At 41.1% G+C, this 25716-nt stretch overlaps 1 protein-coding gene across 1 annotated transcript in view; it reads left to right on the forward strand.

Annotated features, from left to right (window-relative positions):
* LOC109936489 (PIN2 (TERF1) interacting telomerase inhibitor 1) overlaps positions 1-25716 on the forward strand; it is a 79126-nt gene that overhangs the window by 14448 nt on the left and 38962 nt on the right. Inside the window, exon 4 of the mRNA XM_048597056.1 lies at positions 1829-1920. Coding sequence (XP_048453013.1) covers positions 1829-1920 — 92 coding nt within the window. The remainder of the gene's footprint in view (positions 1-1828; positions 1921-25716) is intronic.

Genomic DNA, 25716 nt, shown 5'->3' on the forward strand with positions numbered 1-25716 from the left:
TACTTAAGTGATCCTGAGGTAAAATGGAATTTGACAGCTTTATAACATCAATTCACATGTACTATAATGCAGTGATGATGAATGATAATCTCAAAGTCTTATAGTATTACATACATAGTAAAAGGCCGGTAGGAAGGAAGGAGTAGACCAAGGCTGTTGTGTTAAAAGAATACCTTGCATCTCTCTTAACCTACAAGGCAGATGCTGCCAGACCATGAAGACAGAGGAAGAACCCAGTTACTAGAAAGGTTTAAAATGGATAATGAGGTTGTATTGGATAAGCTTTCCATATTTAATGTTTGTAAGGCACCAAGGCTGGATGAGATGCATCCAAGAATGTTTGAGGAACCGACAATGAAAATTGCAGTGGACGAATAACTGGTCCAGTATTGTCTGTTGGGGAATGGAACCTGACCCCCTATAGTTTGACTCCTAAGGCCCTCTGAAGTGGTCCAGTAATGGCAAGGGCGACAGTGTTCCAAGGAGAATGTCCCATTGAGAGTGATGGTGACAACAAAGGATTGACAATAAATGCAGCATTGACAGTGTCCACACCCTAAGCACAGCTTTAAAATAAGTTATCACAATAGACATTTCAGTCTGGAAGATTCACTTGCAGCTCTTTTTTGACATTTTGTTCGCTGGATTTAAAGCTAAGCACAAAAATACGATTGCAGTGTACAGATCATGAATGAAGCAAGTGTAGTAAACTGGCACTGTTTAGAAGCAGCTTACTTCCATTTGGCAGCGTTTTCTACAGAGTTATCATTATTATTGAAGAGGTTGCTAAAATGCTGGGAGATTAGGTATCTGCACAAATTTGAGTAAATATTTTTCATTTCTGACATGGATGTGTCCAGAAGATTTACATATTGTGAGACACTAAAGTAGATCTTTGAATCTAAGCAGTGATTTCCAATTTGTAAAAGAAGAATTTTGGCCTCTCTCCCTTTTGCCAAGATCCTACTAGTTAGTTTCTCTTTAGCCTCCATGTAATCTGGGAACAAAATCGTAAAAGATATGAGTGTTTTCGTTTTACAACTTTATATATAGTCTATTCTGTTAAAACCAGAATCCTTTCCTTAAATAAAAACCAAAAATACTACGGATGCTGTAAATCAGTAACAAAAACAAAGTTGCTGGAAAAGCTCAGCAGGTCTGGCAGCATCTGTGGAGGAGAAAACAGAGTTAACGTTTCGGGTCCGGTGACCCTTCCTCAGAAGGAAGTGGTCCTCCTGGTCCTCCTCTGATTGTTTACTGACTAGATGAATGCATTTGTACCTCATGATGATGAGAGCAATTTGTTTTTACATCCAGCACATCTTTGTTTTCTGTTACAACATTGCAAAACTCCCTTGTGGTTAACATGCATGCTTCTGTACCAGTACTTTGAACAGCCCCTTGTGTCATGCAGAGTAACAGCCCTTTTGATCATATCTTCTCCCCACCTCATTAGCAAGATCAAAAGTTCCATGCCATCAAGCAAATGTCATGTATATGTAATCCAGCATATCATAATGCCTTTTGGGAGTATGTGCAACCTGTTATATTTCATGTTATGCTGGAGTAATGTGATGCTGTTGTACGAATTTCCAAATAAGTGATTTAATTAAGATTTTTTTAAGAGTTTGACAGTTTAATGAGTTCATTGGAGTCTACTTGATGTTTAAGTCTACCACTATGTTTAACCAAATATGTTCAGATAAATTGATTATCTGACTCTGAAGTGACCTAATTAATTCCAGTCTTTTTGACATGTTTCTATATGATTTCTACTTGGCATTGAAATTTTATAAATACGTGCATTGTTTAAATGATTGGATTAAAGGAAAGGATCTCTCTTCTCGAAGTGTGACAGACCTTGCCTGCATTTTTGGAAAACGTGGCAAACGGCTCAAAAGATCCAGAGATCAAGCAATGGTAAGATGTTTTCGTTTTTTGACGTTTAGCCATTAATGTACTAATTTCCCTTCCTCCCACTGCATTTTATTTATAAAGACCACATGATATTTACAGATTGTTTCACTGTCAGAATAAATATTCCTGTCTGTCCTGAAGTGCATGTTAAATTTGCAGTGTGGAATAGTAATGAAGAAGTAAATCCTGACAGATTGTTTCCACTGGTAGATGAAATGGGATTGAGAGAGTACAAGTTTAAAATAGTGAAGAATTTAGACGGAAGAAAGCTTTTATGGAGATTCAGCAGCAAACTGTGGCTGTAAGGTGGTTGGATTTTCTGTAACTACAGGAAGAGAGAAATTCTGTAGTATCACTGTGCTGCTTGGATAAGTTCTGGAGCGCTGAAGTCTTTACTAGGTACAGAGTGGAAACTATGCTATCTCTGAGCATGTTTGGGTTCTGCTGGACCACAGAATTCTGTTGTTATTCCAAAACATTACCAAGCAGCCTTAAAGTACTGATACTGATGTAATGGGCAGAGTCACCATTCATATCCCTCAAATCTTAATTTCTTGGAGATGCTGTATGTGATGGAAATTTGTGGATCCAGGCTCTGAACTAAATTCCAAGCTCCCATGAGTTTTACCCTAGAAATACAGTTTTGCCTTCCTCATCTCAATCTGTTCAAATTGTAGTTTTCTCCAGAAAGTTATTTTTCCTTCAGTTCAGTCCTGATAAGTGCAAGGTACAAACCTTTGATTTCAAGTCTCAAGAGCAATGTTTGTGCTATCAAAATTACGCAAGATTCGTGAGCATTTTTTTTAGTACCATACATTATATTACAACTAACTGTGCATGGCAGAATAGAATGTCAAATAAGGATAAGATTCCATCCATGTTGTTAAACAAAAGTTGACACCAATCAAAGAGGATATTAAGCAGAGAGATGAGAAACTCGATCAAAAAAAAGACAAAATCAAAGCAGTGTTACAGTGCAGAAGGAGGCCATTCATGCCTGCATCTACTGTTCAAACAACCATCATTACATGGGAACACCAGAATCTGCAAGTTCCCCTCCAGGCCACTGACCATTTGATTTGGAAATATATCACTGTTCCTTCACTGTTGTTGAGTCGAAATCCTGGAATTCCCTCTCTGAGCATTGTGGGTCTACTTAAAACAAATGGACAGCAGCAGTTCAATAAAACAGCTCACCACCACCTTCTCAAGCGCAACTAGGAATGGGCAATAAATGCTGGTCAGCCAGCAAAGCCCACAGCCCATGAATGAATAAAAAAAACATGAATTTTATGGAGAAATGGATTGATGCTTGAGAACATTTAAAGACTATGGAGCGCAAGAGATTAAATTCATGTAGGGAGAAACCATTTGTGCAGAATTGGTAGCCTGAATTGTATGTTTCTGTCATATTCAATAGACACTGGGCTATTTTCCACTTTTTTAAAGAACATCTAGCTTTTATTTTATGGAAATAATCTTGGTGCCTTTCTAAGAAAGGCTTATTATTTATTTGTATTAAACACAAATGACAGCTACTATTTCTCTACAGATGCTTCCATTTTTGTTTCTGTAAAGTTTGCAAAGTTGGTTAGATGTATTGAAAAGTAGTGAATTAATATTGTAATTGCGCCCTAGCCCCACCGAGATGTACGTCTCAATCCACATCTAGACTGCCAGTTTCTCTTTATGATTTTGCATACTTGTTGCTCTTGTATTCAAATAAAATAAACCAATGCAATGTATAATTCTATCAGTTCCTTACAAGCTGAACTTCTTGAAACCTACATTTTTTTTCCCCATTTGATCCAGATACCACTTCCTTCCCTTTTCAGTTAAGTTTCCTGATGTGGCCTTATCACTGGAGAAAATAATGTCCGATAGACAGGAGCTTAGCACAGACCACTCACAAGCTTTGTAACTAAACAATATGTTTCTGGAGCAGAATTGTGACTGGAGAGGTGGGGGGATCTCATGTTGGTTTTAATGACACTGAATCCTTACAGTTCACAATAGTTCATTGTGATAACTTGTGACTCAATATACGTACAGTGCATATGTTTGCTCTGGGCCTTTTTGAGAATTTGAGAAATTCAACAAACCCAGTTTAAACTTAGTTGAAACATTTTAATATCTCCAGTAGATGTTAAAACACTACTGACATTTTAAGGAACAATTAGATTTAGCTGCATAACATACGAATGACACAGTAGTTTGATCGTTAAGGTCAAATATACAATGTTTTCAAAAAAGGCTGAACAGTACACTCCCCTTTAGGTGGTTTAAGGGCAGTGGCCAGGGGTTTGTAAAATCCAGCGAGTGTCCTTTCCATCATCTATCTGTTAGCCCCAGACCTTCTGAAATTTTGCGTATGGTGAAGGAAGCATACCTCCAGCCTGCCTGACCTTGGCCGAACTGTTAAGGTTTAACCATTGTGGTATTTGATCCACAGCAGGAGGAGGTCACACTGTATACAGGAAGCCCAGTAGTTTTGGCTTTGGCAAGCTGGTTTTGGGCAAGTGACAGTCAGGGAACATCTTCTGTGGGTTCCCTAGGCCTGGCAGAGGCAATGCACCCTCCTCCACTGACCTCCTCAGATTTCATTGCTCCCTCTCATCCTCCGTCCTGCATTTCAGACCCAGGCTCCCACCCCTCTCATCCACATTGCCTGCCAGCATGGCCTGGTGATACTCTAGATTTACCGCTCAGTTCAGGCTGCTGTTCATTAGCAGTGGCCTGTAGTCTCAGCAGGTGTCACGGCTACAGTGCCCATTACTTGGATTACAGAGGTGCCAATCCTCAAATTGGTTGGCAGCTCTCTAAGGCAAGACTTCCTCCTGAGATAGGGCTAAGTCTCAATTTAAAGGGATTAATGCTGCTCCCAGAGTTAAGCTGCTATGCAGCATGTTGTCAGAATCATGCTGAGGCTTACCACTGATTTGTTTGGAGTGCGGATAGAAGTGTAGGGACCATAGCACCTTGTAAAATCCAGCCCATTACACTGTACTAAGACTGGCAATGTATCCTACTATCTAGTGTCATTAGAATTTCAGTAACCAAAATCAGTCAAGTTATAGTAGCAAAGTACTTTGATCCAAAATGAATCAAGTTCTCAGGGCTTATGTTGACTGTGATTTTCTTATATTATGTAACACTACATGTTTTATTTTGTTCATTCCCACGATCAGTTGTAAACTTGTCTACAAGCAACTACTTAAATACCAATCTGAACTGGAAATGGGAATCCTCTTGATTTGTTACTACATTGCATTAGTGTTAAGCAACGAAAATATCTTTCGCGTTACTTTATTGGACTGTGGGTGTTTGAATCTTAACCGAAAATTTCCTAACTGTTTCTTGTGGTACAGTAGTCCTCACTTTAAGCAGGATATCAGAATGATGTGTTGTGTCCCTGGAGCCAGGATCAGAGATATCTCCAAGAGGGTGCAGACTACTCTCAAGGGGAGAAGGACCAGCAGGAGATCGTTGTACAAGTTGGAACTAATGACATTGGAAAAGAAAAGGACAAGATTCAGAGGTGGCAAAATAGGAAGTTAGGCAGGAATTTAAAAAGTCTGAACTACTCCCCGTGCCATGAGCTAGTGAGGGTAGGAAGAGGAGGATAGAGCAGATGAATACGTGGCTGAGGAGCTGGTGCAGTGGAGAAGGATTCACACTTTTTGATCATTGACCTTTTCTGGGGTAGAAGTATAAGAAATATGGAATGCACCTAAATTGGAATGGGACCAATATACTGGGGGGTGGGGGGTGGGGTGTGGGGAGATTTGCTGGAGCTGCTCAGGAGGATTTAAACTAGTAAGGGGGGGGTTGTCTGGGGAGGGATGAGGAACCCAGGGAGGTAGTGAGGAAAGAGATTAGTCTGAAACTGGTACAGTTTGGAAAAGGAGTAAGTCAAACAGACAAGGCAGGCAGGAGCAAAGTAGAGAATGAGGTAGTACTGATAAATTAAACTGCATTTATTTAAATGCAAGGGGCCCAACAGGTAAGGCAGATGAACTCTGGGCACAGTTAGGAACATGGGACTGGGATATCATAGCAATTACAGATACGTGTCCCAGGGATGGACAGGATAGCTATGTTAATGTTCCAGCTTAATGTTCCAGGGTGTAGATGCTATTGGAAAGGTCAAAAAGGGAGCAGGAGAGGAGGAGGAGTGGTGTTTTTGATTAGGAATAACATTACAGCTGTATTTAGGCAAGATATTCCTGGGAATATGTCCAGGGAAGTTATTTGGATGGAACTGAGAAATAAGTAAGGGATGTTCACCGATTTGGTATTGTACAATAGACCCACAATAGTCAGCAGGAAATTGAGAAACAAATTTGTAAGGAGATCTCAGTTATCTGTAAGAACAATAGGGTGGTTATGGTAGGGGATTTTAACTTTCCAACATAGACTTGGACTGCCATAGTGTTAAGGGCTTGGATGGAGAGGAATTTGTTAAGTGTGTACAAGAAAATTTTCTGGTTCAGTATGTGGATGTACCTACTAGAGAAAGTGCAAAATGTGACTTACTCATGGGAAATAAGGCAGGGCAGGTGGAGGAGCATTTTGGGTCCAGTGACCATAATTCTCTTAGTTTTAAAATAGTGATGGAAAAAGATAGACCAGATCCAAAAGTTTAAGTTCTAAATTGGAGGAAGGCCAATTTTGATCGTATTAGGCAAGAACTTCTAAAAGTTGTTTAGGGGTAGATGTTCGCAGGTAAAGGGACGGCTGGAAAATAGAAAGCCTTCAAAAATGAGATGACGAGAGTTCGGAGACAGCGTTCTTGTTTGGGCAAAGAGCAAGCTTGTAGGTGTAGGGAGTACTGGATGACTGGAGAAGTTGAGGTTTTGGTCAAGAATAAGAAGGAAGCAAATGTCAAGTACAGACAGCAGGGATCGAGTGATTCCCTAGAAGTGTATAAAGGCTTTACGCCAGTTTCAAAACTTCCAGTTTGCAGGTTCCAGCTGCCTCCTCTTTACCATGGATGTGTAATCCCTTTACATATCCATTCCCCACCAGGAGGGTCTTAGGGCTCTCTGCTTCTTTCTAGAGCATAGACCTGAACTGTCCCCACCCACTACCACCCTCTTCCTCTGGCCGAGCTCGTCCTCACCCTCAACAACTTCTGTTTTAACTCCTTTCATTTTCTTCAGGTCACAGGGGTGGCCATGGATACCCGCATAGGCTCCAGTTATGCCTGTCTCTTTGTAGGGTATGTGGAACATTCCTTGTTCCAGTCCTATTCTGGCCCCCACCCAGAGCTCTTGCTACAATACACCAATGATATCATTGATGCTGCTTCCCTCTCTTGTCTGGAATTGGAAAAGTTCATAGATTTCACTTCCGACTTCCACACTGCCCTCACTTTCATCTGGTCTATCTCTGACTCCTCCCTTCCCTTCCTTGACATTTCTGTTTCCAGTTCTGGGGTTAGATTGGCTGCTAACATCTAATATAAACCCACCAACTCGCACAGCTACCTGTATTATACATCCTTACACCCTGCTTCCTGTGAAGACTCCATCCCATTCTCTCAGTTGCTCCATTTCCGTTGCATATATTCAGATGAGGCTAACTTCGACAAGGGAGCCTCTGAAATGTCCACCTTCTTCCTCAACTGAGGATTCCCCAGCACTGTTGTTGACAGGGCCATCAACCAGGTCCAACCTATCTCTTGTACTTCCACCCTCTCACCCCTTCTTTTCCCGACGCAACAGCAGTAGGGTTCCCCTTATCCTTACCTACCATCCTACCAGCATCCACATCCAGAAGATCATCAGATGCCATTTCCGCCACCTCCAGCGAGATGTCACCACCAGACACATACTCCCCTCCCTTCTCTTGTCGTCTGTCTTCTGCAGGGACTGTTCCCTCTGGGACACCCTGATCCACTCTTCCTTCATCCCCAACACCCCCCGCTCCCCCACAGCCCCATGGCTCCTCCTCCTGCAACCAGCGAAGGTGCAACACCCCATTGACCTCCTCCCTCTCCACTATCCAAGGGCCCCAAGCAACACTTCACCTGCACTTCCCAGAATCTACTCTACTGCATTCACTGCACACAATGTGGTCTCCTCTACATTGGGGAAACGAAGCATAGACTGGGTGACTGCTTCGCAAAAAATCTGCGTTCTGCTCGCAAAAAAAGACCTTAAGCTACCTGTTGCCTGCCACCACTAGACACATATTCTGCACTTTTCCCACCCTGCCCTTGGCCGCCTTCTGCAGGGACCGTTCCCTCCAGGACACCCTGTTCCGCTCTTCCTTCATCCCCCTACAGCCCTAAGGCACCTTCCCCTGTAACTGGCGAAGATGCAACACCTGCCCATTTACCTCCTCCATCCCCACTATCCAAGGGCCCAAAGCATCTGTTCCAGGTGAAGCAACACTTCACCTGCACTTCCCACAATCTAGTCTACTGCATTCACTGCTCACAATGTGGTCTCCTCTACACTGGGGAAATAAAGCATTGACTGGGTGACCAATTTGCAGAACATCTACGTTCTGCTCACAAAAAAGACCCTGAGCTACCTGTTGCCTGTCACTTTAACACACCACCCTGTTCCCTGGCCAACATCTCCATCTCTGGCTTGCTGCGGTATTCCATAAAAACTCAACGCAGGCTGGAAAAACAACATCTCATTTTCTGTTTGGGGACCCTGCAGCTCTCTGGATTCCATATCGAGTTCAGTAATTTTAGAGCTTAAACTCTCCCATGTCCTAGCTCACTACCCCACACACCAGGCCTTGTTATCATATAGCCTGCCATTACACACTACCTAGTGTTGGTCACTAACAATCCCCATTAATAACTATTCATCCTTCATCTATCCAACTGCTTTTCTCTCCCTTCGGGCTGTATCCTACCATTTAGTGCCTACCCCACCTCCCTCCCTATTTTCTGCATATAAACCAATGTTTTCCCAGCTACCATCAATTATAAGGAAGGGTCACCGGACCCGAAATGTTAGCTCTGATTTTTTTCTTCACAAATGCTGCCAGACCTGCTGAGCTTCCAGCAACTTCTGTTTTTGTTCCTGATAATGGCAGTAGGAGTATACTGAAATCGGGAGGGCCAAAAGGGAACATGAGATAGCTTTGGCAAATAGGGTTAAGGAAAATCCAAAGGGATTCTACAAATACATTTAGGACAAAAGGGTTACAAAGTAGAGACCAGGTCCCCATAAAGATCAGCAAGGTCACCTATGTGTGGAACTGCAGGAGATGGGGGAGATACTAAATGAGTATTTTGCATCAGTGTTTACTGTGAGGACATATGATATGAGACAAAGCCATATCTTGAAAAATGTCCATGTTACAGAGGAGGAGTTGCTGGGTGTCTAAAAATACATAAAGGTGGATAAATCCCTGGGACCTGATCAGATGTACCCCAAAACTCTGAGAAGCTAGGGAAGTAATAATGGGGCCCTTTGCCGAGATATTTGTATCATCAATAGCTGCAGGCAAGGTGCTGGAAGACTGGAGGTTAGCTAATGTGGTGCCACTGTTCAAGAAAGGTGGTAAGGAAAAGCCAGGAACTATAGATCAGTGAGCCGGACTTGGTGATGGGCAAATTGTTGGAGGGAATCCTGAGGGACAGGACGTACGTGTATTTGGAAAGGCAAGGACTGATTAGGGATAGTCAACGTGGCTTTGTGTGTGGGAAATTGTGTCTCACAAACTTGATTGAGTTTTTTGAAGAAGTAACAAAGAGAATTGATAAGGACAGAGCCGTGGATGTGATCCATATGGACTTCAGTAAGGCATTCAGCAAGGTTCCTTCTGGTAGACTGGCTAGCAAGGTTAGATGGCATGGAATAGATGGAGAACTAGCCATTTTGATACAGAACTGGTTCAAAAGTGGAAGACAGAAGGTGGTGGTGGAGGGTTGCTTTTCAGACTGGAGGCCTGTGACCAGCAGTGCACCACAGGGATTCGTGCTGGGTCCATTGCTTTTTGTCATTTATATAAATGATTTGGATGTAAACATAGGAGGTATGGTTACCAAGTTTGCAGACGACACCAAAATTGGAGGTGTAGTGGACAGCAAAGAAGGTTACCTCCGAGTACAACGGGACCTTGATTGGATGAGCCAATGGGCCGAGGAGTGGCAGATGAAGTTTAATTTAGATAGATGTGAGGTGCTGCATTTTGGAAAGGCAAATCAAGGCAGGACATCCACTTCATGATAAGGTCCTGGGGAGTGTTGCTGAACAAAGAGACCTTGGAGTGCAGGTTCATAGTACGTTGAAAGTGGAGTCCTATGATTGTGAAGCAGGCATTTGCCTTTGTGGTTAGTGCATTGAATATAGGAGTTGGGAGGTCATGTTGCAGCTGTACACTATTCAGATAATGGTTAGGCCACAATCTGAATCCTGCATGCAATTCTGGTTTCTCTGCTACAGAAAGGATGTTATGAAACTTGAAAGGATTCAGGAAAGATTTACAAGGATGTTGCCAGGGTTGGAGGGTTTGCGCTATGGGGAGAGGCTGATTAGACTGGGGCTATATTTCCTGGAGCACAGGAGGCTGAGGGATGACTTTATAGAAGTTTATGAAATCACGAGGCATGGGTAGGGTAAATAGACAAGATCTTTTCTCTGGCGTGAGGAGTCCAAAACTAGAGGACATAGGTTTAAGGTGAGAGAGGAAAGATTTAAAAGGGATCTAAGGGGCAACATTTTCATGCAGAGGGTGGTGCATGTATGGAATTAGCTGTCAGAGGAAGTGCTGGTGGCTGGTACAATTACAACATTTAAAAGGCATCTGGATGGGTATATGAATAGGAAGGGCTTAGAGGGATATGGGCCAAATGCTGGCAAATTGGGCTAGATTTATTTAGGATATCTGGTCAGCATGGACAGGTTGGACTGAAGGGTCTGTTTCTGTGCTGTATATGTCTATGACTCTATAAGTACCTTTTTTAACGTTATTTTGTTAATGTGACTTTCTTGATGAGGCCTATTTCCTTGAATTATGTAATCATGTTCCCATTTCCAGTTTAAAGGTTTGCACCCGCACCCAGCTGCCACTTCCCCAAATTTGTCTCCGGGAGCCTACTGTGTTCCTGCCCTTGGTTCTACCCCCACCCTGGTGTTTCTTCCCTCTGGCACTGTCTTCCAGTCATCTCCCTGCCTCACCTTGCTTCTGTGATCTCCCCAGCATTGCCTCCCTTGGCTGTTGTCCCAGTCTTGTGTCTCACCCTCTCCTTAGCTTAGGATTGCTCCCTTTCTCATTGAAGCAGCTCCCTCCTGGCTGCTGTTCAGAACTTGTACTCAAGGGCACCATCTGGTAGAAGGATTTGGCCAGTGCTGGGACTGTGCAGTTCCCTGCACTGACTCCATTCTGCCCCTAGATGGACTTCGGTCAATCTAAAAATTCTGGTGAGTATGTGCTTTAACACAATTTTAATAAGTTGTACGAAGAGTGTACTGTTTATTTTATATTTAGTTATATATATTATTTTGCAAGTTATTTCAGTTAGCAATGTACAGTACTGTACTCATATAGTACAGTGTTTCAACTTGAGCATGATTTTCTTTGAATGAAAAATATCCGCAGGAATATAATTCTGACTTTAATGTTGATTCCTGTGGGAACCTATTATTCACTTATAGTCAATTCACTTGAGTTTGAGATTTTCAGGAAGGCAGCCACAATTTATTGTATGTTATTTCTTTGTTTAGTTACTGTGATTATGTTTATATTGCTAATAATATAGTCTACTCACTTGTGCAGGCTGCTGAGCTGCTGCTGCTTTTAAGAATTTTTTTCATAAAAATTTGGAAGATAACATTAGTTTGGAAAAGATCTACAATTTAACTACTAGTCTTGCTTTATTTTAAAAGTAGGTTTCACCTGCTTGATGTCCCCGTTACTGTACTACTATTTTCAGCTGAGTGGTGCAACTTTTAGTAGGCATGGACTTGCTTTGAAATGTGTAATTAATTTACTCTGTCTGTTGGATAGTAAGAATATAAATGTCCCACTGACATCAATGCTCACTGTAGCAGATTACCTGAAAAATTGTGATCCAGGCACTTCAAATAATGATTTAGTTGAGGGTAAAAATGAAAATTATAAAAATCCTGGGAGTTTGGTAGAAAATTTGAGAGCATTCTTATATGCTATGAAATTCATGGGTTCTGTATTGATTATCCCTGTTAATATTTTGCAGATGAAATTTCCTTCATTTGTAATTGTTTGCTTATCTAATTGATCAGTTGGATTGTTCAAATATTGAAACGCTATGGCTACTGATATACTGGCTTTGATATATTGTAATCACAGGTTTTACAGTGAATATTGATCCAAACTTAAACAGTAGGCTCTTGCAAGGTGAAGGTGTAACCAACCATGCTGAATCTAAACTGTTAATCTTGCTTCACACAAGATTTTCTTGCCTATCCTGAAAAATTTAAGAACTTATTGGGCACATACGTTGTGGGACCCAGGTGCTGTCCAGCGCTGTGCCCATTTGACTGCTGTTGATGTGCAAGTGAATTAACAGACTATTCATCTCAGGGCCATGAGGAAGCTCTCGGTTAACATCTGCCTAAAGTTTTTAATTCTTATTTCCCCCCCGCCACATGCACACACACACCACCGTTACTGAGGACAATTATTGACCCTGCATCACCACTGCTCTTGCGAGATTGGTAAACCCGGCAGAGCTTCAAGCAAACAAAGATTATTTCTAATGCCTAGTTAAACAAAAATATCTCTGGTCTACGAGATATTCTTTCAGTTTGATGATGTGAAAGGCACAGATGTTCAACGAAACCATTGTTACAATAAAATTACAGTAGGCTTTAAAGGTGGGGCCATCTTGGTAATGCAGGAAATCTCCACTTCAGCCATTTTTGTTAATATATCAATAAATCTGCGCTGATTTAAAGAGAACACCTCTTTAAATGATTGTATGTGATATCCTTGTAGAGCAGTTTTCAAATTCAATAACAGGTATGACTGAAACAAAAGAGAATGAAGCAATGAGTTATGGTAATGAAATGTGATTTCTCGTTTTAAATTTCCATGCAATAACTTTTCTTGCATTTTTTACACTGACTTCTGATTTATGGTAAAAAAAAAAGTTATTACTACTGTCAGCAATTTTGAGTTTCTGTGAGAAAATGGGTAAAACCATTGACTCTGCACAAAATATTGGAAAATAGCATGTCATAAATACAGAATTCAACTTATCTAGTCACTATTGCAACAGGCTTCAGTTTTTTTTTGAAAGATCCTTAATTGTACTGACTGTATACCTATTTTCTTTGCATTTATGTTGCTGCATGGAAAAACTGTGAATGTAATATTGAGGGAGGATTTTGATCCAAGGACAGTAAAGAAATTGCACTATATTTCTTAGTCTAGGTGGTGAGTGGCTTGGACAGAAACATAGAACAGTACATCTCAAGAACAGACCCACCATGTCTGTGCAGACCATAATGCTATTCTAAACTAATCCCATCTGCCTATGCATGGTCCGTATCCTTCTATTCCCTGCCTGTTCATGAGTCTAAGTTCCTCTTAAACTTTGCTGACGTATCTGCTTCTATCACCTCCCTTGGCAGCATGCTCTAGGCACCTACCAACCTCGGTGTTTTTAAAAAAAAAACTTGCCTTGTACATTTCCTTTAACCCGCAACCCCCGGCCCCCCAAAAAAATACTATGCCCCCTAATATTTGACATTACCGCCTTAGGGAAAATACTCCTGACTATCTATTCTATCCATGCCTCTCCTAATTTTGTATACTTCTTTCAGGCCTCCCCTCAGCTCTAACGAAAGCAATCCAAGTTTGTCCAACCTCTACTTATAACTACTACACTCCAATCTAGGCAACATCCTGGTAAAAACCTCTTTTGTACCCTCTTCAAAACCTCCACATCCTTCCTGTCGCATGGTGACCAGAACTGCACACAGTATGCCAAATGTGGCCTGACTAAAGTTTTATACATCTGCACATGACTTATCAAATTTTATACTCAATGCCCTGACCGTTGAAGGCAAACATGCCATACATTTTCTTTACTACCTTATTCACTTGTGTTGTCACTTGCAGGGAGCTTTGTGCTCGCACCCCATGATCCCTATGTAAATCAATGCCCCTAGGGTCCTACCATTTATTGTATACTTTCCTCTTGCATTTGACCTGTCAGAATGTATCACCTCAAACTTGCCTGGATTAACCTCCATCTGTTATTTCTCCACCCATTTTCCAACTGATCTATATTCTGCTGTATCCTTTGATTAACCTCCCACTATTAACTTCCCTACCAATTTTCGTGTCATCTGCAAACTTATTAATCAGACCATTTACATTTTCATTCAAGTATATATATTACAAACATCAGTGGTCTCTGATCCTTGTAAAACACCACTGATCACAGACCTCCAGTCAGAAAAACATCCCTCCACAAATACTCTCTGGTTTCTATGACCAAGCCAAATTTGTACCCAACTTACCAACTTACTGTGGATCTCATGTGACATTGTTGTCTGGTCTAGCCTACCATGAGTGACCTTGTCAAATAATTTAGTAAAGTCCACATAGACATTATCCACTGCCCTACTCTGATGAGTCAACACTTCCTCCAAAAATTAAAATAGATTTATGAGAGAAGACTTCGTCCACGAAAAACGACGCTGACTATTCCTAATAAGTCTTTCTTTTCCAAATGCAAATAAATCCTGTCGCTAAGAATCTTCTCCAATAATTTCCCTACCAATGATATAAGGCTCATCGGCTTATGATTTCCTGTATCATCCCTCTTATCCTTCTTAAATGAAATAACAATGTTGGCTATTCTCAAGTGTTTTGGGACATTTCCTGTGGTTAAAGAGGATACAAAGATCTCTGTCAATTCCCCAGAAATCTCCTCCCTTACCTCCTTCAGCATCCTGAGATAGATCCCATCAAGCCCTGGGGACTTACCTACCTTTGTTTTTTAAGACACCCAACACCACTACCTTAGTATCAACATACCAATCCATAATCTTAGCATTAACCATGTCCTTCTTGCTGAATTTTGATGTGGAATACTCAATAAGGACCTCTTCCATTTCTTTTGCCCCAATGTGTAAATTCCTTCCTTTCGTTCTTGAGCAGACTTACTGTTTCTTTAGCTATCTTCTTTCTCTTAATATACATATGTACAGGAACTTTCCGCACCTGCTAAGCTTACCATGAAGAACCCTTCTTCTCTACCTCTTCTCTTGCCTGAGGCATGGTGACACTCAAGTCAAATCACCACCGCTCATCTCTCCTTCTCTAATGAAGCATGGCCCTCTGGGACTATGGTGACTTTACCTCTTAGATGCCGGACAGGCTTTGGGGAGTTACTTGCTGCAGGATTCTCAGCCTCTGACCTGTTCACACAGCCATGGTAATTACGTTGCTAGTCCAGTACAGTTTCTGGTCAATGGTAACCCTCAAAATATTAGTAGTGGAGATTCAATAATGGTAATGCCATTGAATGTGATTGTGCAGTCATCAGTGAACAGCCCACTTATTAATTCTATGTTGGAGAAAAGACTGTTGTGAAACAGCAGAAGATGGGTTGGGCCTAGGATGCTACCCTGAGAAACTCCAGCAGTGATATCCTGGAGCTGAGATGGCTGACGTCAAACAAGCTTTGTGTCAGGCATGACTTATCCATTATATAGGAATCAGGGGAAAGCATCAATATCTGGTGCTTCGTTCATGACTTTGCTAAGATCCTACACTGTGGATTTGATATCTGGCTGACGTGAAGGCGAGTTTATTTTTAATGGTTTCTAGACCTTTCCCACTGATAGTGTTCGCTAATGATGGCCTCCGATTCTGATTGGTTGCTTTTTGATTTTTTTTTCATTAGTGCCCTTAACATTCCCTGTATTGAAGAACATCTAGATGTTATTTTAAGGTAGTAAGCCCTAGTACAGCACCTAGCAGTTTTCTTGGGCTTTACTTCAAGTGGATTTTAGTGCCTTCACATTATTTTTTCTTGGGTTTCTCTTGTAACAAGAGAGCAAACCACTGTTTCAACGACAGCTTCCATCTCAGTGATGTTTACCCTGGACCAGTCAACATTTTTCGGCTTTTGCTTCTTGTATGTTGAGATTGCAGTCTTGTAGATGGTGTTTCCAAGTATGTTCCATTTCATTACTGCACTTTGTGAGAATGCTGGAGCTCGTTTGTACAATCAAGTCACAGAACCGTCAGTCTTTATCTGGGTGGATGTTGTAACGGAAATAGATTTGAGGCATTTCTGCTTTGAATGAGAAGGCTTCAAGGGTTGCATCTTAGCCCTGGTGCACTGTAATGATTTGATCTGTATCTCATAAACCACTGCACAAGCTGAGAATTATGTTTGGTGATGATCAAATTCAGTGGGTGCCCACACCCTGAACTTAGACGTTGCCAGGAAACCTTATGCCATGGTTTGTTCTGAAAGAAGATGTTTGTTACACAGCTCATAGTGACAAAGCTCATATTGTCTCTGTCCATTCTCATTCACCTTTTCCAGGCCATTGTATTAAGACAGGACTATGTCTTGAGGTCAGGACCACTATTGCATAAAAATCCCCTTAAAGGAATTGTGCTGATTAGTGTAAAGCCTCTCATTGAATTGGTCCTTCACGCCTATAGTGGAGCACAATGTTGGAACATAGATTTTTCTGAGGTTAACTGACCATCTTTGAGTTGAGAGGCAGATGAAAGATGGAGGGGACCTATTCCGACCCATTTTTGAGGAGTTCTGTCATTGAGAGTAGCAAGTTCCTTGCAGCAAATCCTACACCTTGCTCATCTGTTTTCCTCTGAAGTTTACCCTGCCAGATGAGCGTGCCCACTCCTGGTGAACCTGCGACAGTATTCAGCCTGTTATGCACCACGTTGATACAGTCTATCTTGACTGTTGTTGACTGACTGCAGTTCATTTGTTGGACCTGTGCACGTAGTCTTGTCGCCCCAGCTTGCCAATCAAAGATTTCTTTCATTTTATTTTGATTGCTTGTCTGGTGTGATAGATTAAGTTCATTTGTTGAGCAGAGCCTCTAGGCAAACTTTGAAGCAGATGAAACATGGCGGATCAGTACCTCACCAGTCAGGGCCTGCCGATTTAAGGTGTATGGTGGTCAACCAGAGGGAACCAGTGCCCTCTGTCATAGTGCTTAAGACCTGTTTGCTTCATCAATGGAGTTGGGTTTATCAATCATAACTGCTGTTTCTCATGTTGTGTAATGGTTTGTAGCACAACTAAAGTGTTTTCTTCAGGGCACAAGCCTGAGTGGAATTTATAGAGGTCCTGGACTGCCTAAATATCTCGGCCTTCCCAGTTGAGTTCAAATGACATCTAAAGCACCATAGTCAACCCTGGCTTGGTTGCACAGTTTAGTGGAAATATGATGTATTTAGACATCATTCCCCAAGGGCTCCATTCCAGATTTCTTCTTAGCTCCCTAAGTACAGACAGACACCAAAAGTGTTAGTAATATAGGCAGAGGGAAACACTGGGAAGGAAGTTCAGTGGTCCCTGTCCATAGGTTTGCTGAGATGATCCTTTTGCTGATCAGGTGCTGTTTCGAGATGTTCCTTCTCTAGATAATTTCACTTGTTTGCAGGAAGCACAGGGTGACTGGTTCACATTAACAAAAGTCTCTGACTTATTAAGTGATGCTCTCAGCTTGCCGGGGAAAAAAACTGGTTCTGTTAAAGCTTGAGGTGCCTTTTGCAAGGAAACAAAAACAGCTTCTTTCATTCCAGAGGTTGAATGAAACCCGAGGAAGGGTCACCGGACCCGAAATGTTAACTCTGTTTTCTCCTCCACAGATGCTGCCAGGCCTGCTGAGCTTTTCCAGCAACTTTGTTTTTGTTGTCATCTGCAAGTAGGCTTCTCCCCAACTGCTTGAACAAGTAGCTGTGTAAATAGGATTTACAATGAGTGTCATGTAACTTGCTTTCAAAAAGTGCAGCAGACGTTCAAAAATCCTCTGCTTTTAAACTAGTCCTTTTCCCATTTGTGTCCATGTTCAAAAAATAGGAAAATTAAATGATGCAGTAATACAAGTGTAATGTTTGGGTGGAGGGTCTGATGTGACATGGATTGGAATGGATGAGACATGAAGTGTGTGTGGAGGTGTTGAGGGTAACAGCTTGCTTTTTGTTTTCTTTTAAAAGCTGGGACAAAGTGCTGGAGTACTACTTTCAAGCAACCCATCTCTGCACACAGCAGTCCCTGCAGGGGTTGGCATGTTCTTTTCAGGGTCAACGGCCCATAAAATGTGTCAATGCACTCACCAATATTCCCTTTAAGTTGAATGGTTGCACAGTCGCTCGGATGTCCCATGCATGCTGATGGGCCTGCAGAAACAAAATTGGCTTCAAGATAGGAGACAGAGGGTGGTGGTGGAGGGTTGTTGTTTGGATTGGAGGCCTATGACCAGCAGTGTGCCACAAGGATCGGTGCTGGGTCCACTGCTTTTTGTCATTTATATAAAATAATTTGGATGTGAATATAGGAGGAATGATTAGAAAGTTTGCAGCTGACACCAAAATTTTGGTGTAGTGGATGGTGAAGAAGGTTACCTCCGAGTACAACAGGACCTTGATCAGCTGGGCCAATCTACCGAGGAGTGGCCGATGGAGTTTACTTTGGATAAATATGAGGTGTTGCATTTTAATAAGGCAAATCAAGGCAGGACATACACTTAATGGTAACGTCCTGGGGAGTATTGCTGAACAAAGAGGCCTTGAAGTGCAGATTCATAGTTCCTTGAAGGTAGATAAGGTAGTGAAGAAGGCATTTGGTACACTTGCCCTTTTTGATTAATACATTTGAGTATAGGAGTTGGAATTTCATATTGCAGCTGTACAGGAAATTGGTTAGGACACTTTTGGAGTATTGCGTTCAATTCTCGTCTCTCTGCTATAGGAAAGATGTTGTTAAACTTGAAAGGATGCAGAAAAGATTTACAAGGATGTTGCCAGGGTTGGAGGGTTTGAGCTCTAGAGAGAGGCTGAATAGACCAGGGCTATTTTCCCTGGAGCATTGGAGGCTGAGGGGTGACCTTTATAGAGGTTTATAAAATCATGAGGGGCATGGATAAGGTAAATAGACAAGGTCATTTTCCCAGGGTAGGGAAGTCCAAAACTATAGGGCATAGGTTTACAATGAGAGGGGAAAGATTTAAGAGACCTACGGGGCAACTTTTTCATGCTGACGGTAGTATGTGTATGGAATGAGCTCCCAGAGGAAGTGGTTGAAGCTGGTACAGTTACAACTTTTAAAAGGCGTTTGTGGGCTTAGGGGGATATGGGTCAAGTGCTGGCAAATGGGACTAGATTAATTTAGGATATCTGATGGGCATGAATGAGTTGGATGAAGGGTCTGTTTCAGTGCTGTACAACTCTGACTGTAAATAGGTGGTGTACACTGCCCTCAGAGGTGCTACATAGTGGGAAAACATGATTAGCGGAAATGTAGGCACCCACATTCCCAAACATAAAACCAGTACCTGAGTCACTTTCTCCTGAGTTCGGTTTGTGGGGCTGGGCTCCCAACCCAGAATCAAAAATTCACCCTCAGTTTATTATACTTGGCAGAACGGAGGGAGTGAGAAACATAAATGATAGCATGTTTGGTGGTGGTTCATTGTTTAAAGTATGCAATCCATATGGATATATCCAGTATATCTCTGGATTGCTGCTTATTTATGATAGTTAAATCACATGTTTTAGTATTTTATTTCTAGATTACGGAAAGCCGATATTTATGAACAAAATTCAAGTTCATTTATTTGTCTAAAAATAGTAAGCTTATGTACCTATCACTTACATGTCATCACTTTCTAACTGATTTTATATGATGACCATATGAAAACCACCAAAACAGATGGAGGTTTGGCTGGTAGCTGGGCTAACCACTGTTGACAACATAGCCTTGGGAGGTCTCAACCTACTTTATTTAAAATACAGCTGATTTCATAAATACTGAATATCTGGGGCAAATACAAGAAGAAAATCTTCCCGGGGATAGTAAGAACTGCCGATGCTAGAGTCAGAGATAACACATTGTGGAGCTGGAGGAACACAGCAGTCCAGGCAGCATCAGAGGAGCAGGAAAGCTGACATTTTGGATCGGGACGCTTCTCTCAACATTTCTGAAGAAGGGTCCCGACCCGAAACGTCAGCTTTCCTGCTCCTCTGATGCTACCTGGCCTGCTATGTTCCTCCAGCTCCACACTGTGTTATCTAAGAAAATCTTCCTGAATGTTTTGGTTCAATCTCTCTAATTGGCATGATGAATTGTCAGTTTTGTAGTTTTGAACAGCAGAGGGAGCCATTTCCACAACCCAAAATTTTAATGGGGCAAAGCAAGGTGATGACTTGTGGCATTCTTCAATTTAAATACATAACTTGGCTGTTTTCCTTACTGCTCTACCAATAATTTTTTTAGAAGAAAATTGTATTGATAACTATTACATTGTAAAAAGTCTGCCTCTCGTTCAGACTGCATTTTTATTATGTAAAAACTGAAAGAACTGCAGATGCTGTAAATCAGGAACAAATCAGAGGGTCACTGGACCCGAAATGTTCTGATTTTTTTTTCTTCACAGATGCTGCCAGACCTGCTGAGCTTTTCGAGCAGCTTCTGTTTTTGTTGCATTTTTATAATAATTGCTTGAATTTGGAAGTGATGCTAACTATAAGACAGCAAACAAAATGTTGGAGATAATTGCTTCTGTTTTTGAAAGTCAGAACTTGAACTTTCAGTGCATATGACTTCTGAAATATTTCATCTCTTGATATAGTTTTAAAAAAACATGACAAGTGATTAATTGCTTAAACAAAAATTATAGCTTTGGACCCAGCATTATTGTGTTTAAAATTCCAAATACAGGTTCCAAATGGATCACATCCATGTAGTATCTGACATGGAAAATTACATCTTGGCTCACCGTTCTAGGCTAATTCATCTCAGTACTGCTTGGCTTCAATGCACCTGGGTTGAGGTAAAAAAAACTAACCAGGCTGTTGCATCTCCATGCTGTCTAAGGGTCTGTGCTAGAAATGAGAAGGTCTTGATGTCAAGTGAGGGCAGAGTCTGTTTCAGGGATTCCATTAGCCCAATTTATACTTGCAGCTGGTGGTACAAGTTGTTGGAAAAGCTTCTTGAACAGCATCACAGCAATCAGTCATTACATTTAGTCGTAGGATGAACAGGAAGGGAAAAGAAGAACAATTTGCAACCACCATCCTCTTGTCGCATCCTTGTTATTGAACTGTATGGCAATGCCAGATCTTGTCAAATTATGCACGCAGAGCCCAAATAGTGTTTAAAATTTAACTTTTGACCTGCACTCGACCTTAGTGAAATTGGTCAGAATGTTTATGAATAGGATCACATAGGAAAGAATGTTAAACGTTCTCATCTGCAGTAAAGGTGAGAATTAGGTAGAAGAACTGAGTGCCACAAGTGTTTATGAACTGATCTGTTAATTGATGCTGGTTTTATAATGTTACTAGCCAATATCATCAATATATTGAAATTGTAGATGAAACGGCTGGCAGGAAACTAGCATGTGCACAAAATTATCATAAATAACTATTTTTAGGACTCCTACCTTATCAGTTCAGCCTATGACACTGCCTACAGCAGGCACTTAGTTCCTTTGTATCTTAGAATTTATACATTTTTCTTGTTTTATAAGTCTTTCAGTTGGTAGAAAAAAGTACACTGTCTTCATGATGATATTAATTTTGATCTATATTTTGAGGCTTTGCCTTTGTATTGTTTCTGCAATCTTTAGGCAAGCCCAGTTAAGGCTTAATAAAAAGGTGGACAAGGTGAGGGGCAAGGTACGGATTAGTAATGAGTATGAGATTTGCAACTAGAATAGTAATGGGTAACAAGCACTTTTGTGATTTAATAATAAGGCAAATAGAGTGACCAAACTGTCACCCGATTCTTTTTAAGTCAATTTGCTGCATTTAAAACTTGCAGACCAAATTGGAAAGCTGGAGTTTTTTCATCTTGCTGTAATAACTAATTCTGTTTCAGCATGTACTTTTCTCTGTTTCTGCACTTTGCTTGTGTCTTGATGCAGTCATTGATCCCATTGAATTAGGTGACACTAACTCCCTCTCATATTTTCCTGAGTTGGTCAACAAAGTATAGTCAGCAAATGGTTTCACATGATTCATTCCATTTGTGTTAATGGCACGAGGAGCCAGACCTGGACCTTTTTGTTTTGGTTTCTACTCTTTGTAGTAACAGTTGTTCTTAGTGGATGACTGATCTACATCTGAAAAGCTAGGAAACCCCACTTTTAATCGGACAGTTGTGGCAGTTTTTTGGCGGTGATTTGGCCCAGGTTGTTTGCTCCTTGGGGCTTTGTTAAGCTCCACTGCAGAACTGAAGGGAGAGGCTTTGATTTATTGGCAGCCCTTTGTTCCGTCAGTGTATCCGACCAGAAAGCAGAGTTGGCTGTAACGTGTCGCCATTAGAGACTGAACATTAGCTGAAATAAACCATCCTGCTCCCTGTGAAAAATGTCTTGTGATTGGTTAATTAATCAGTCAAAGGGGAATGACATGGCGCTTGGCTTGAGGGACTAGGCTGCAGAGGTAAACCAGCCTATTGATAAATGGTTTGTTTCAGAATTCATATATCACAAATACTTAGTAATTTATTTTTACCTGAGTTTGCGTGAAGGCAGATTGCAAATGGTTCTTTTTGCTGTGGTTATTGAAATGCTGCTACATTGAACTGTAGTTACAACAATAATTGACACCGTAATGCTTCCATTGCACTAGTTTTCAAAGCTCGTTCATACATTTGTGTTGGATACGGCAGCAACTATACCAGCATTTTTTTTTTGCAAGCGCTATCTTTATTTACGAATTGTATTCAAGTGTGTGACAATGAGGCAGTAATTTTAAGTATTTAAAGTCACAATTTTGAGGGTCATGCTATTCAACCACAGGACTGTCCAGCTGATTAGACCTCCTGTGGATAAGTTCAAATGTGCTGTTTTTCGAGCTGGGACACAAGCGTGAGGTTTGTAAACATTAAAACCAAAGATTCACTACAGTAATCATACACTAGGTCACGTAATTTAGGAAGGGGCATTACTTTCTGTGTGTCTCATTTCAGCTCCATCATTTTTGGAGGAGGTAGAAAATAATTTATGCATATTGTTGTGTTATGGTGTTTAATGCAAAAGGAATTGCCATTAAAATGTATTTTTAATCTGACTGATATTGATTTATGTTTCGTTCCAACATTGCCATATACTTTTATATCTTAAAATGGTTTAGTATGTATAAACAGCAAAGCATGCATTTTAAATAGATGTGCTTCAAAGTAATGCTGTTCAACATATTGTAATTACATTCTCCAAAATAATTATTCAATTTCTTAAACTTCAGCAATGTATTTGGAGAGGAATGTTGATGAAAATGTACATTGTTTTTAATTGCTGGAATAAAAAAAATTAGCATCAATTATGCATCCACAAAGTACAGATTCAGAGGATCCGTTGGGGTTGAGGCTGGGACAGGAAGCAAGGCAACTCCTCATCTTTGACCTGCTCCCTGGCTATTTTCTTGAAGGTGTGGTTGAGTGTTAGTGCAGCAAAGTCAATTGGATCAATTTAGCTCCTTGAGGTGACCAATGGGGCAGATGCTTGCCTGCCTCAGAACTGTGCCCCCCACGCCCACCCCAGTGGAAGGGTGCTGGTTTTCCACGGTGTTGGCCTAGCTACAAAAGCCTTTTTTCAATTACATGTTTGAGAAGATTGGAGAGAGAGGGTGTTGCTGCCTTCAAGTTGGAAGGCCTCCTATTGGTCCTCTAGATTCTGGAATTACACAGTGAAATTGCCCTATGGCAATTGCCCCTTTGGGGTGGGTGAGCACAATCTGCAGCCTGCTGACATTGGGATTCAGAAGCTCAAAGGGAAAATCCAACCCCACTAGGAACCTTAATGGATTGATGGAAAGTTTCAGACATTAAGCTGCACCGTTTAATTATATAAGTTATTTTGGCCAAACTGGGAAAGGTGTCTTCCATCTGCACAGTTTCAAAATTAAAATTTTAATTTCTTCTAAATGTTTGATTTAGAACTGAGAAATTGCTTGTTCCCTGTATCTCTGTCGGTTTTTATTTTGAGGCTCAGATAATTGTTTCTATGGATGGAGGAAATTCTGTGTAGGAGAGGGCACTTGCCCGTGGGGACGGGGAGTATAGTTTCAGATCCTGAAGCCAAATATTTTGAATGAAACAAATACTGAAGTTTTTAATGAAAATAAGTTAGATTATATTTCTATCACAATAATTTGTCAACAATAATACAAGGAAGCTGATCTGAAAACAATGATAAAATTACACCTGCTGTTGCAAAATAAATGTTAGTGTTTTTAACAGAAAGGTTTGAATGGTTGGGTCACTTGATCCTTAGCTCTCGTTTCCAACAACTTTAATATTACTCGAAAATAAATTGATTTTCGGCCACGGTAGTGAAGTAATAAATGGTAGCAAGGCAAGTTATCAAATGTACTATAGACAGAAAGGTCAAACTGACATTTGTTCCACTATAATGATTTTTAGGATTGCAGTTACAGAGGTGCAATAATAAAACGTCTTGACATGAAATTGTGTTTTGTCATAACAGATTTGAACCTTCTAATTACTACTTAGAAATTCCCCTGAATTGTGTGATGTGTGAGTGTGATGTAAACAGAATCACTGTTCAGATCAAAAGAAATTTTACACTTGAAACTTTACCCCATTCTTAGACTCCATTATTGCGAGCAGTTCATGTATATTCAGGGTACTATCTTTCAACAATCTGGGAACTTTGATGCAATGGCTAGTTGAGTTGAACTCCTTTTGAAAAATTACCATGTTTGACTAAAGCCATTTTCCCTCACTTAAAAACTAGGCCCAGATTTTCGATGGCTGGATGGTCATTTTGGCAGGCTTGATGGGAGTTATGCATGGGGACCCTGTGGAATCTCAGGAAATGTCCAGGAAAATGAGCAGAGCAATTCCTCTTTGTGTGGAATGCTCTGAAAGTATCCATTTAAAGCTGATCATTCAGAAGGTTCCACTACTGTTAAGTAAATTGTTACTCAGAAAAAGTTAGACTGTTAAAAACCTAGTCAAGCTCCTGAGTAACAATTAAACTGACCACTCCTCAACACAACCTCCTTAATTGCAGCTTACCACAGACCCCACATACTGTCCAGAACTTGATCTGATTGAACGTCTCTATGCCCATGACCTGACGCCTCTCACTCCTCCACAGGATCCAACCTATGTCTTCCCCTGCAACCAGAGCCAACACCCCTTCCCCTATTGCCAGACCCAACATCTGCCCCCTCCACCCGGGACCATGGCATCTACACTCGCAACACCCTAACCTCAGACTTGCCTTATGTACTTATCCATTCACAGGAGCTGTTAAAGTGGCTGTCTGTCATGGTGGACCTTTAAATCACAGAAGAATGCTGTGAGAAACGGGGGCTTGGTTTGGCTTCTTCTGACTGTTGTGTGCTATGAAGGACCCACCAGAATGAAACTCTGGTTCTGCATTTCTGTAAGAGCCCCGTTGGAATCTCCTGTCAGAAATGAGGAGCTCTTTTGATATGTAAAAAAGGAGTAGGATCACAATCTGTATGTGATTGCCTTGGAAAAAATCACATTGCAAAATTTGGCCCTATATGTTGTACCTCTTTATTACAGGCACTTTAAACTAAAAGTGATTAATTGTTCAAAAGCTTGCATAACTTAAAAATAGCATT

This window comes from Rhincodon typus, chromosome 5, assembly GCF_021869965.1.
Source record: "Rhincodon typus isolate 14 chromosome 5, sRhiTyp1.1, whole genome shotgun sequence".
Classification (NCBI taxonomy): Eukaryota; Metazoa; Chordata; class Chondrichthyes; order Orectolobiformes; family Rhincodontidae; genus Rhincodon; species Rhincodon typus.